This window comes from Lates calcarifer, unplaced genomic scaffold (assembly GCF_001640805.2).
Source record: "Lates calcarifer isolate ASB-BC8 unplaced genomic scaffold, TLL_Latcal_v3 _unitig_1153_quiver_925, whole genome shotgun sequence".
Taxonomy (NCBI): domain Eukaryota; kingdom Metazoa; phylum Chordata; class Actinopteri; family Centropomidae; genus Lates; species Lates calcarifer.
Genome location: NW_026115322.1, coordinates 1 through 14,691, shown reverse-complemented (window position 1 = coordinate 14,691; position 14,691 = coordinate 1). Strand labels below are relative to the sequence as shown.

The window sequence follows — 14,691 nt, the reverse complement described above, 5'->3', positions numbered from 1 at the left end:
CACGGGAATACAATGAAACTAGTTGTGACCCTCAAATGATGAATTTAAAACACGAACATAAAACACAAGACACAGAACATTGTGTGTGTTTACATGACTCTTTGTGGTTCACAGCGTGACGTCAGCCCTCTCTCTCTCTGACGCTGGCAGTGTCAACAACAGGAACTGCTTCTTTAAGTTTTGACGAGTGCAGAATGTGATGCAGCAGATTGATCAGTTCAGTAGGAGTTGGCTGTGTGGTGTGACTTGGTTGTCTACCTGCTTTTCTCCCTTTCTATTTACAGCTCTACAGATGTTGGTTGATCACTTGGTCGACTGAAAAATCTCAACCAGGCCATAAATTGAATGTTATTAATTTTTGTACAAACATCCAAAATCTCTAGAACATGAAACCTAATGACTTTGGTGACCCTCTGACTTTTCTTTCAGAGCCACCAGCAGGTAAAAATGTTTGTCCAAACACCTCAGTTCCTTGATATTAAAGGACCAGACCACTGTGCTTGCACTGGCTCAAATCCTGTGCACCACATACATACATTATATAAATATGTAGTTAAAGTGAAGCTTGAATGAAACTGAACACGGACAAATGTAACACCGATAAATATGAATACAGGCACAGTCACTGTGATGAATTACACAATTAAAGCAACCCTAAAGGTTTGCTAATCAAATGTCTGATTGCACAAAAATGAATGGAAATCAGGGGATACGGCACATTTAATAGCAGAAAAAAATCCATAAAATAGGTGGCATGCATTTGAAAAAGGTCAGAAGAAATGTAAAGTAGGCATGATAAAGCTGCACTACACTATGTACTATACAATGACTCTGTAATGTAAAGGTATCTGCTGCTGTGGCAAATCCACAGGGAATTATCACTTAACTCTGCAGCTCCCCTGAGCTCCTCAGAGCATGTAGCATCTTTCAGCAACCCTACTGTGTTGTTTCATAGCAATGATAACCAGTACAGTGCCAGTACATACCTATCACAGTAAGCAAACACGCTAACGTACTAAAAATACTACAAGATGTTTGTCAGTTTTTAGTCAAACGTTTTCTACATTTGAGGTGTGGTTAGTACAGAGAACTGGAAACAATATAAAAGTTTCTGGTGAAATATCAGATTACATTTAGAGGCACAAAAGTAAAATGGTTGTGTAAAATGAAACTTCACAAATACTGTGATCTGTTGTGCAAGATAACAGGATAATTAATGTTGTAACTTACCCAAGATTATGCTGCAGTTCCATTACATTTACTCATGAACAATTTTGATTTCAGAAAACAGCAAATCACACCAAGACCTTCCAAAAAGAAACAATGAACTTTACATGTTTATTATTAATATTATTATTACTACTGTTACTCATCAGTAGATTACATGTTACAATTTACTGTTTAAACTGTTTAAATTTGTTCAGCCCAAATTCTTGTGAAAGATTGTCTGTTCAAAAATTGTCTGAACACACAATTTTTCACAAGAAGTTTTAAGTCACAGTACTTTCCTTTCAAGGGGATCTGGCTCTGTTATCAGCTAGTCTGTTTGCATTTCAGTACTTGGTGAAGTGATATTATGCTTGGCTGGATATGAGTTACCAGTGTTTATTGGATTTAGGAGATTAATAAATATAGTCGTCAGGTGAATCAGGAGCTGAAAATGAAAATGAATGTGTGAGAAAACAAAAATGTTCCTTGTGTATCATTGTGTTTGTTTTCGTAAAAGAATCCTTCCTCTGGAGGTACTGAGGAACTGTGAAGTGTGTGTGTGTGTGTGTACTCTGCTATGATGGACAAAGAAAATGCATAAGAGTGTGTGAGAGTGTGTGTATTAATCTTGGCAATATCGGCTGCTCTTGGCTGCTGTCGTTCAACAGGAAGTCACATTAAACTTGAGTCATATTAGGATCAAAGGTCGCAGCTGAAAAGGAGATGAAGGGAGATGAGAGGATAGCAAGAAAAAACAGAAGCGGAGAGGAGAAGAGTGATGAAAGTCATTCTTTGGCTTTACATAAAATATTTACTGGGTTTACTTTGTTTTCTAAATTCCTGATCCATTCAGCCGAGCTAACAGTGACACATTTCCAGTGTGTTTATGTTTCCAGTCTGTAACCCAGCAGAACGGGCTTACAACAAACGCAATAAAATAACAGGAAATTACCTAATCAACTCGGATTATTGTAGAATAAATAAACTTGACAGTGAGAGCCAATTAAGTTAAGGTTCTGAGTAGTCGGTAGTTATGAAACTTCATCTTTTGTCATTGTTGCATTTGTAAAATAAGGACGTGTTGTGGGAACTCATCTGTTTTGTTATCATCAGCCCCCTGATGATGCACACATCCAGACAGAGGCATACATGTTCTGATAAACGACAGACTATGAACACCTGAATGCAACACCTGATTTAAGTGGTTGATCACAAGTTCATTCATTTAAAAGAATTAATAAGCAAGCTAAAATATAGGCGATTAACTTAAAGGGTAATTCATGACCATGGAAATAGTACAGCTACATTTCTGGTCTATCAACATGTGATCTTTCTTGTTTTGGTCATTTTTAGGTGATGAGCTGAGGCTGAAAGCTTCAGAGAATAAATGCGATAAAACAAAATGATTTTTTTTTTTTAAATGTGGAGATTAACGAACCTCTGCTTCAGTCTGGCAGGTTGATTATAACATCAGTACTGCCTGAAGTGAGGCAACATAAACCTGAAAACTATCCTGACTTGGACCAGGCTATAGTCTGGGTTAATAGGTTCCCATGGCAGGTCAGGTCAGACTTTATCTTGAGAAATGCATCCAGTCAACAAGTATCCAGGCTTTGTGTATCCAAAATTTATAGCATTTAGTGTAATAACACATTACAGAAACAACATAACATTATTACCTTCCTATTTGTGCAATTCAATTAGCCTATGTTCTTGTTATGTTATGCCTTTCTGGATTAAGAACCTAAACAGTGAATGCAGCCAAGACAATCACATAACCCATATCCCCCTAAGGCAGGGAAACTAGAAAGGCCAAATGAGAGGAATATTACTATGCAACACTGCACAGATATAGTGCTTACTAATATGATTCAACTGTGCCATGCACTAATAGCACAGACATAATATTTTTTTTGCTCAAGTAAACCTTAGTTATTTCCAACAAATTCCATCTTAAAATCATGTTAAATAACAGAGAAATAGAGCAGTTGTGGGGTCTTATAAGTGGGAAGGTTTCTGCTTTTCTGTAATACTGTCTTACTTATTCCTGACCTCAACCCTAAGAGATGGACAGCTGCAGTGTTTATTACAGACTGAGCCTCTAGTTGCTAATGACACAGGGAAATACATTGGGAAGGACAGGTCAGATCAAACTAATTACTGTTTGTGTTTGTGGTTGTGGGGGCCACAGCACATTCTGTAGAGAATAAACTATGTAACTACACTATATACTTTTCCAGAGATTTTATAAATAATATGTTAACTTTCTAACTTGCACTGTAAAGAAAAAAAAAAAGAAAAGCCAAAACTCTGGAACTACATTAAATATGGAAGCAATGACCTTGATATGTAGTTTTGAACGAGTACAAAGTCATCAGTGATTCTGAACACAACTAAGGGAGTTCCCCAAGGTTCAATATTAGGTCCCATATTGTTGTGCATACATGCTAGCAACAGCTACTGATGGTTTTAATATAAACTTAATAAATTGGCAAGGTGATACTTGATACATACACTTTTGATCATTGTCTTGTTGAAAAAACTAGTTTCCATGTTTACCAAAGACAAACAGGTATTTTCATTTTTAATCAAATCAAAGGAAAACCTTACCATCATACACTGTACTAAAATGACTGCCTCACAGTTATATGCCTCCACCACCCAGTCCAGTGGCAGTTTATTTTAGCGTGTGAATTCTTGAGTTATGGCCAAAAACCTTTGTGTGGTAACAGTTACTGTGATCTTTGCCCAGCAAAATCTAATGAATTCAGTCTAACTGAACAAGTTTGGACAAATTCACTCAAGGTGTTGAGATATCACATTCACAAGAATGGGACAGACAATGTGAAAACATAATGCCTCCGACCATGGCTGTCACTGGCAATGAGGCATGAAAATAGCAAGCACCAACTGTCAGAATTCCACCTAACTGCTATTAAACTGCAGATTGTATCATAATTCAACTAATTATTGATTTGTTGGGTCTCCCTCTGTAAATACATATTTTAAAGAGTATGGTCTAGACCTGCTCTGTATGAAAAGTGCCTTGAGATGACTTTTGTTGTGATATGGCGCTATATAAATAAAATTGAATTGAACTAAGAAAAAAACAAACAAAAATGTACTAAACAAACTTTAGATTGGTGGCAACATATTTTATTTAAAATTCAAATCAGAGCTCCAGCTTCTTAAATATTTTACAACAATGTTCAACAATTACAAAACACTTCAAGTGGAGTGTTGTTGAGAAGCAAATCATTTTGTAAGCTCAAGAATCAAAGTCCCATATAGTCCCAGTTTGTGAGTTGTGCTGAAGACCAAGGCCTTTGCCACTTGGGCTGTGATAATGCAGTATATATGTTTGGGTACCTGTATTTCTAAAAAGATGAAATGTAAAGTGGTGAGGTGCTACAAGAAGTGTGTTGGGGATGTGGGTTGGAACACAGAGGCCATCAAGAGGATTTCTCTCATGCTTGTGCACATAGTCCACTGTCAGATTTATACATCTTAGGAACAAGGTGACATATTAATAATTTATGTATTAATAACTTGAAGTTGGAATTCAATTTAAGTCTATGGAATGTGTTCAGTTCATCCGTCTCTGCATCCCAAAAGACCTCCACATCATCAGTGTAGTACTAAATGATTTTTTTATTGTTAAGACGTGTTTGAGTTCAAAGGAAACTCTTTGAAAAGCAGCCATGTGCAGTCAAGTTTGTTGTTTGCATACCAACATCTTTCTGCTCTTCTTCAGCTAGAGAGAGAGGGTAAGTGTCAGTGTGTATTGTAAAATATAGCCTCCAGGACACACTGTTTTGTTGTGAGTACATGTGGACATACTGAGACCTCAGAGTGGAGAACATCTACTGAGAATTATTTCAGCCTGACCAGACACTTGCCGGTTCAACTGTGAACTAGATTGTTTAGATGGTGTAACACAGCTGCTTGGAAATTTCTGAAACTCAGGAACAGCTATGTTAACTACATGTACATGTAAAAAAAAAAGGCACTACAACCATTTTACAACCATTTTACACACTGTGTGATAGTATAAACTCATTTTGCTGGATCTTTTAGACAAAATCTGACTCCAGTTTAAAAATAGAAGGAGAAGGCCAATGGTGGGGAGTCTGTGTTGACATCTGACTGAAAGAAATGGTAGTCAAATGACAATTGCACAGCCTAACTATATCATTAGCAACTTCACTGTAACCATCTTTATGCTACATTCATTGATTTGAGATCAGAACTGTAGATCTCTGACATGGTAGCCCTTATGCTTTACCATCCAAGACATTATCAAAGTGGCAAAGCTGGAAGGCTCATGCAGTCTTTATATCTGTGTGCTACTGTCTAAGGGTGTCATTAAGCCCATTTTAAGAGATTAGAGATAAAGATTAATTATCATCAGCAACAATACAGTAATACATCTACCATCACAAACTGTATGAGAGGGGAAAGAGAGCTTGTTTTACTTGAATCTAATTTGCTTTGCCACCAGTATTCAATGCAGAGGGCTGAAAGGTAACCAAGACAGCGTCTAAAATCACACACACAGCTCCCTCTGTGTATTCTCTCTTTTTTTCTTTCTCACTTCCTTTCAACAGTCTGAATAGAGAGGAAACAGAAGTTTACCCATTAGCACATTGATTGTGTTTGTATGTGCGTACATGCTTGAGTGTGTCTCTATCTGGTGCTGCATTCCAATGCATTCAAGTTTAAAAAAGCATTCACATCTGAGTGGGTTCAGCCATTTAAGTGATTAGTATTAAGATTATATTAATACTCAAATACACATATAGATAATTGACTTTTTGGACTGTGCCTCTATGATACTGCTGAGAATACACAGGAGGAACTGGTTAAGGGTTTTGAGAGGTGGAGCTTAGTGTGACCTCCAGTAATCTGGTGATTATGTCAGAGTGTGTGGGGTGAAAGGTCAAACCATCCACCTCCATGGCCAGGTTACCAGTTTTCCCACTTCGAATCCCAAAACGCACCAGAGTGGAAAGGAAGGACTCCTCCTGCAGGACAGACAGAGTGTGTGTGTGTTTGTGATTACGTCAGTGGAATCAAAGCAAGTTGTTTCATTTTAATGTCTTTAAAGCTGTAGTGGCTGGTTTTTTGGCCACCTGGGGCACCAGGAGAAAGCTGAAAACACAACTGTACATATCATCTTATAAAGATGTCGTGGTGAATGTATTTTGCCAGTTTACACATCCAGCAGATGTAGAGCAATAATAGCATTTATTTGGAGTAGTGTCTCTGTCTGCCTGAGCTTTCAGGTACTCCTGAGGGAAATGTCTGGCTCTGTAGCTGCTAAATTCTAAGTTACTCAGTTTTGCTAGGAGAAGATGGTCATATTAAATCTCTGTCCCGTGTGTGTGTGTGTGTTAAAGCTATATCTGATACACCTATAAGTTCTGATAATGAAGGTAATTGGCTTCCTTTACTTGATAACTTTTTGTTGGATCATTTGTGTCACGAGGTCAGCTCCTTGACCTGTCTGTCAGTGTCTGTCTGTTTGTCTCTCTGTGTTGCCTGCCCCTCCCCCTTGCTCTCTGTCTCTCCTGCTGGATCTGCCACTCCACACCTGCTGTGCCTCTACAATCAAGCTCACCTGTTTCCTATCAGCCCATCACCCAGGATGTATTTAATCCCTGTTCCTGCCTTCAGTCCCTGCTGGATCGTCACTCCAGTACATGGTTTGTCTTGCGAGAACTTCGGCTCCTCTTTGCCTTTGCTAGTCAGTTCGTTAATTACCTTGTTGTCTTTGTCTAGTTCCTGCCTGCCTGCCAGCCCACCTGCCATTCCCTCCAGTCCACCTGCCAACCCTTCTCCACCCCTGGACTCCTTCACTTGCCGCAGCACCCCTCTCTGGACCAGCACCATCCTGACCCCTTTACACCACCTATTCCCAAATAAACATTGTTTGTCTTGCAATCTGTGTTCTGCTTCTGGGGTTCCTAGCTCAGTCGTGACAATTTGGAAATGTGTGTACTGTATTATGAATTCATTCCTTTATTAATTTGTAGGGTACGCCAGACACATTTGTGTGCATGGGTATGCAATGGTAAAACCATTCATTGTGTTAGTAATCCAATCTCAAATTGCAAATGTACAGAGAGAACTGATAGAATCTTTATGCATCCAGTCACTGGTTGTAGTTTAATACCATGGTTAAAATTAAATTCAAAAAGATGGTTCCATTTCCTGTGGAAGTCAGTGTTCAAATAACTCGGAATAACTTGAATAAGTTTTCACTGGACATGATTTAAATCTTTAAAAAACACAAAACTGATTATTAATAAGACACGAAAGCAGAAGGGAATCCTGAAAGCAGATAATATTCAGAAAAGTATTTGTGTGTTTCACCTTGTCCACAGAGGGCAGGTTAGCAGTCCAGTCCTGCAGCTGTTCTTGGGGGGGAATGTGTTCCACTCCTAGTCCTTTCCTTAGGTACCGCTGATGTGAAGGGCAGGTGTGGAGCAGGTAGAGTGCACAGGCCACAGCATATCCTCCCCAGTTAGACACCCCTGCAGGAGGGAGGCATGGGGATGTCAGTGGGAGAAGATAAGCCAAAGACAGGTGACCAAGTGTAACTGCAAGGTTGTAGAGTAAGGATAGATATTGGCTCTGAATGAGAAATGATCATGGTTACCAGCCAGGAATATACTATAGCTTAAGTGGGTCCAAACCTATATTTTCTCTCATAACTTGGTGCAAGAAATCATTTCCTTCCTTCCAGGTAACAGTTTGGTGAGTGATAACTGAAAATTTTGCATGCTGACCAAAAATGAAACTGAGACTGTTAACTTAATAAAAACATTAAGTTGTTACTAAGTAACTTAATAACAACATGAAGTTGTAATTAAGTTACTTAATAACAACATTAATTTAACAGTCTTAGTTCTATTTTTTAGACATTTATTCAAGATAAGCAAAAAAATAAATGAAAAGTTGCCCTCCATACAAGCAGGTGAGTTGACTTAAATGACCCCACTCTCATATTGCTTATTACGCATCTTTGACATATGAAGAGCAGAGTGTCATTTCCTGATCATTTCCTCTTTTTGTTTTCAACTCTCAGTTTATACAGATAAGACCCAACACTTCAAAGATTAGCATGTGCAGATGACGTAGTTACTCTACTGACGAACTTTCTCACCACTTCGGTCCTTGACGTGGGCTCACAGACTACAAAACAAGAACCTGGTGAGAGACCAGTCACTGCCAGTTTCACTTCTATAGAGTTTTCAGTGTGTATTCCTATTCTGGGAAAGGGGTGTCAGTCAATCTATGCACATCTGCAGGAGTAGTGTGATCAGCAGTGACAGTCACTACATGTGTGTTAAAGCATTTATGTCATGTCTGTATGCACAGTAAATTTGTGGGGGAGGTGGGAGGTAGAGCGGGTCGCCCACTAATCAGAAGGTCAGCGGTTCGATCCCCGGCTTCTCCAGTCCGTGCTGAAGTATCCTTGGGCAAGATACTGAACTCCATGTTGCTCCTGCTGTATCATCGGTGTGCGAATGGGTGAATGTGACACGTAGTGTAAAGCGCTTTGAGTGGTCGCTACGACTTGAAATAAGTACAATAAATACAAGTCCAAGCCCATTTAAATCCATACCAGCAGTGACAGCATTGTCAGCAGGAATATCACAGGCTATGAGACTCCCATTGGGCATCAAGCTCTTCACCTTCTCCTTGACTTTACCCATCCCCAACTCATTTCCACCATCACCAATTCCTACAGAGACAGAGAAAAGAGTTTCTGCTCACTTAGATGAGGAACTTAGGAAATGTTCGTATAAATAAGCTCAAGAGCCTACACTTCAGAGTGTTTAGTAGGTGAGTAAAAACAGTGTCAATAGCAAGCATGTCTACAATGAAACAGATCACAAATGCTTGGTTTCTATTACTATACTTATATTAACCATTTAAGAAGTGACACAGTACTGCAAGTCATGAACTCCACCCTCAAAGAGTACTCCACCAATTTCACATTGCACTACTAACACTATCATACTCTCAATCAATAACAACAACAACAAAAAAGGATAAAAACTGACGTTGCAGAACCAGAGCCAGGGAATAAAACAGACACATTTCTTTGAATCGTTGCTCTTAGCCACTTTTGCTATTAGATATTTTTGCATTTTGCGGTTTTGCACTTTATCCCTGTCTTTTTTTCCTTGTGTCTTTTCTTCTTCCTCTAGTCACATGATCTCCAAGTAATTTTACTTCTGCTATGTGCACAAGTGATTTCCTCTATTTTACAGTCAACAAGTCAAAAGTCTCATTACCACATTTTTACCATGGAGATTTATTAAGGTTTTTGTGTCATTGGGCCAATGCCAAGACCTTCTAAAGTTATCCAGTAAAAGTTAAGTACAGTAATTAGTTTGTTTACTCTATCATCAACCTAGTATGACTGGTATGAGACTGATCAGTTGGATTCTCTGGTGCCCGTTTTTCTGAGGGATTTTCTGAAAACCCTATAACAATACTGCTGAATTGTTTTTTAATCATGTTTGATCATGAATTGATTCAAGAAAGAAACATGTGAAGCAGGACATGTAGTTTTATGAGCTGCGCCATTACTTGATAAAATTATTATCTGATAATTGCGTGAATAATTTACACATCTAATGAGTATCTTATTTCTGTTTTGTGTGCTAGTAAAATATATGGAAAGTGTGTAAATAAAGCTTTGAGAAAAGTATGCAGTCTGTTTATTACTTAACAGGCTATATAAATCATTAAGATGGGTTAATGATAACATGGCATAGCTGATAATTTACAGTAAACTATAGTAGCAAAAAGGTAACACAGAGAAAGAAATAAAGACAGCTAAATGTAATAAGTGGTACCTACCTGTAGTGGTAATTCCTGGTATATTCTTGGCAGCAATAAACAAGTTATCAATAGGATCCACCAGATGTTTGATGTTCACTCCTCTCATGTTGTAATAATTTCCATCTTCAGCTCTTCCACTGCGCTCTATTGCCACAAGGTGGTCATACCTGGTTTTAAACATTACAGTCACATTAATATTACACACTTAAAGGTGAGAAACAGACTACATGACTCAATAGTCTATGAAAACTTGTACATTACATGTTCATTGACTGGTATATGTCTTTGTGTACATTTACAGACTGTAACAAGTTACATTTTGTAACTATTTTCTCTTTGCTGTATTTGAGTTGTTGATGTAGACTTGCCTAGACTGAAATAGTAAAAATCAGTGTTTGAAATAATGCTTAATTGCATCAGATGGAAAGATACTCAAGTCTGATGTAATCACCAACAAATATCCACATGTCACAGACACAAATGAGCACCAAACTGAACTGATGTAGAAAATCAGCCTTGTTAATTTTCTGCTGGGTTAAAAGATCCTTTACTTTGTCCTCAGCCTTGATGTGAACACATATCACAGGTCAGCTAACCTCGGCCTGTTGGGGTCTCCGTGGTGACACAGAAAGTGCAGTGCGGAGTCTGGACCATGGTCTTCAAAGGTGACCAATGGTATTGCAGTTTTAAGCACACCTGAGGGTGGAATTGTAGAGTTACTATAGCAGAGCAGAGGCAAATTAACAATGAATTTGATTTCAAGAGATACAGGATGAAATAATTGTTTCAGTTGGTTTTGTAGCTCATTACTTTTCATGGCAGGTGTCATAGATTTTTTTGGGCTTTTATGCCTTTATTGACAGGACAGTGAAGAGAAAACAGGAAACTCACCTGTCTTCACAGCTTCATCAATAATGGCCTGGTTCATCTCCACGGCTCTCCTGTCTGTCACCATCGTTACCTGTTTCCCTAGAGCCAACAGCATGGTCGCCATGGCAATGGCTCCTGGTGGGCCATCTGTCTCATCAGGAGGGCTCATGAGGAAACACAGATAACAAACAATAAATCGGAGCAATGTTTTGAAAGGAATGATGCAAGCTCAAAGTAATATGTTATAATGATTTCCTGTTTCAGCTGATGTTAAATGTAGGGCTGTGAGCTTCTCCTCCACCTCTGGTTAGATGTTAATCTGGTTTCCACAGGATGTTGGAAACATTCCTTTGAGGTTCATTTCTGCAGATCAGCTGCACATTCTTGCCATCAATCTCCTGTTCTACCACATCCCAGAGGTGTTCTATTGGATTCAGATCCGGTGAATGGCCATTGAAGTGCTCACTGTCATCTTCATGAAATCAGTTTGATGACTTTTGCTTTGATATTGTGCATTATCATGTTAGACATAGCCAAGATGGTAAATTTGGATGTGCATGGTCAGCAATAATACTCTGATAGGCTGTAGCATTTAAACGACGATTGACTGGTGTTAAGGGGACCAGGCTAAGGTTTTCCAGTCTTCGAATGTGTAGTCTTGGTGAACCTGTGCCCACTGGGCGCACAGACTCAGATTTCTGTTCTTGGCTGACAGGAGTGGGACATGGTCTTCTCCTGTTGTAGCCGATCTGCCTGAAGGTTTGACATGTTGTGCGTTCTGAGATAATTTTCTGTTCACCACAGTTGTAAACAGTTGTTATTTGAGTTGTTGCAGTCTTTCAGTCAGCTCAGCCCAGTCTGGCCATTCTTCTCTGACCACTAACATCAACAAGGCCATTCTGTCTGCAGCGCTGCTGCTCATCACGATTCTGATGTTTGATGTGAACATTAGATGTAGCTCCTTACCTGCAGCTTCATGATTTTATGGACTACACTGCTGCCACATGATTGGCTAATTGGATAACTGTATGAATAAGCAAATGTGGAGGTGTTGCTAAAGCAAAAGCAAAAGTGCTTGGTGAACAAACTTGTTAATGTATATATGTGTACCTGTGCATGTAGTGTGTGGGGAAGCCGGTTGTTATGGCAACAGAAGAGGAGTGGGAGAGTGCCAGACAAGAACACAGAAGTTCATCCTGAACAGATAAAGCTCTGATCCCTCGTTGACCTGGTAACAGAAAATGACACATCAATATTCACCTCTTGCAAATGGTACTGATGCAAAGATGAGGAGGAGCAGCTGAGTGGCTACAACTGAGAGAACCACTGGACTCTCCATCATCCCTACATGTCTGGTTATGACCACAGAGACCCTCAGAAAATTATTCACCATGTTTTGGGGTAAGAAACTCCTTTATAGCTGGACACCATTAAACTTAACCAGTTCCCTATTATTTTTCACACATTAGATTTTGATTTTCTAACATTTTGAGTTTGCTATTCACAAGAAGAATTAGCGAATGTGAACCATGCCAGAGACATCTCAGAGGACATTTCCATGGCAAGACACCTAAGGTGGCTGTCTGCCAGCTAAAGCTCAGTAAAAGTTGGGTGATCTAGAAGGACAATCACCCTAAACATCACAGTGGCTTACAAGCCCAGTAAGAACCCAGACCTAACCCAACAGAGATGCTCGCAGCTATCCCAAGCACTGCTATTTGCTGACACATTTGCCTCAACAACTTCACTGGGACATTCTGTGCCAATGTTGTTTCTCCTTGCTGCACTGCCACCAAGTAGAGTAAAAAATAAAAAAATTAAACAATAATAATCACAAAAAATCCAGCAATTTTCACATCTAGTTAAACCTTTATCATCATTTTAATTATTTTACACTTTTGGGTTTTTTGAATGCCATTTTAGCTTTCCAAGTCCTCAACTTTTTCCCAGTGGCAGGGAAACATTTATGCTGAAAGCCTGGAAACCTAAGACAAGAGAGTCCAGATTTTGATTTCTGCCACATGACAGGCCAAACTATGTTAAACCTGGGATTCACTGAGTTTCACTGAGGTAAACTAAAATTTAAAAAAGGCTATGGTAAGAATTTTAATAATGCTGCATCAAAAATACAGAAAGAGGTTTTGATTGCTGTTCGTGATGAGATGTTGCTAAAATTTTCCCTGTAGTCCACACTGAACAAAACCAGCTGGAGATGTGTCCCTACCTTCTGTTTATTTTCAGGATGAATCCTGAATTCCTTACATGACCACTGACAGAATTACAAGGAACAGTCAGATGGCATGGCATACAAAGTTTCAATAACACTGGTACCAACTGAGTTGAGTTCTGCTGCTTAATTTTGTTAATAAATGAATATTGCACAGTAATTTTCTACATGCACTGCTGAAATCCTAATTCCAACCCAAATAAAATCACATTTTGTGTATTTTTTACCTGGGTCCTCTCCAATAATTATTTCCAACTGTCTAATTCTTGCCACTGCTCTCTGAGATGCCAAGCTGTAAAAACAAGGGATTGTGGGATACCAGGAAGCAGAGGGGCGTCAGCTCAGGATTGGGTTTGGTTACAGGGGAAGAGTCTGGGCTGTCAGTCAGGAACATACAGCCTGGTGAGTGACTGAATGCCAAAGAAGGCTCTGAAAGATAAAAGAACATGATGTTGGTCAGTTTGCTATGACATTTTCTTAGACATTTTGATTTAGTTTCATTTATATGAGCATATTAAAGTGAGCAGTATATAAAGAAGCTTGAACTTCAGCCCGTGGAGTTGTTTTACTGGTTACGACTTGAATACAGCTGTAGCAAATGATATTGCTCACTGCTGCTGAGTATTGCCTCTATAGCAGTCACTCCGCAGGCCCAGAAAACTGTGACATCACCAGGCCTGCATCTCTACTCGCTCCCCATAGGTCTGGTCTGGACAGGTCCTGTATGCCTAAGAGAGCTACACACATACACAGAAAGTGCAACCACACATTCATGAACTTTTCATGTACTAGTGAGTAGATAATTGTCCTGTATACACTATATGTGTGTGTGTGTGTGTGTGTGTGTGTACCTGGTTCTCCTATGGTGTACAGGAGCTCCATGTGCTAGTGGGTTGAGATTGGTAACCTTCACTGCTGCATCTAGCATAGCAGCTGGAACAGGGCGCATGGTGGCCACTAGAGGGCAGCTGAACACTCCAGCAGGAATACAGGGAACTGCAGTCTTCACACACACACACACACACACACACACACAAATGGTTACAGAGTTCAATGACCTTATATGAGTTACAGTAAAACTATTTAAGGTGATGATCAAAAATGACAAAGACCATAAAGCCCAAGACATAAACAGGAGTGTCCAAGAGTTGACTGGAAATGGTATATGGTCTACATTTATTTTTTTTCCTGGCTCAGGCCAAATCCATTACACAAACTTTTTTTTTGGTCATTTCTGCCTTTATGGTTGTTACACCATTAGCATAAACATTTTTCACACTGTTTTGGACAGTTGCTTGGATAAAATAATGGTAACTAAAGTCTTCACCTTGGCTTTAGGAGATTGTGATTAGAATTATTCACTTTTCAGACATTTTACGAACCAAATGCTCAACAGACTAACTGAGAGAATAACTGGCACATTAACTGATAATGAAAATAATCTTTAAATGCAGCTCTACTGTCTTCAGTTTTAATGATTACATTAAAACTTACATAATTGGGTGAGGAGACAGCAATGGTGCGAG

General features: G+C 39.2%; 1 protein-coding gene across 1 annotated transcript; it reads right to left on the bottom strand.

The window, feature by feature from the left end:
- Positions 1 to 4,349: 4,349 nt before the first annotated feature.
- LOC108886860 (D-glutamate cyclase, mitochondrial-like) lies at positions 4,350 to 14,168 on the bottom strand (the record flags this gene model as incomplete). The annotated part of the gene is given in 13 exon segments (XM_018681931.2): positions 4,350 to 6,233; positions 7,585 to 7,745; positions 8,840 to 8,959; positions 10,087 to 10,235; positions 10,665 to 10,764; positions 10,960 to 11,102; positions 12,049 to 12,166; positions 13,393 to 13,465; positions 13,467 to 13,594; positions 13,778 to 13,865; positions 13,868 to 13,902; positions 14,017 to 14,029; positions 14,031 to 14,168. Coding segments are annotated over 13 exon segments (1,428 nt in total), but the record flags the coding sequence as incomplete, so codon positions are not given.
- Between the last annotated feature and the right edge of the window lie 523 nt (positions 14,169 to 14,691).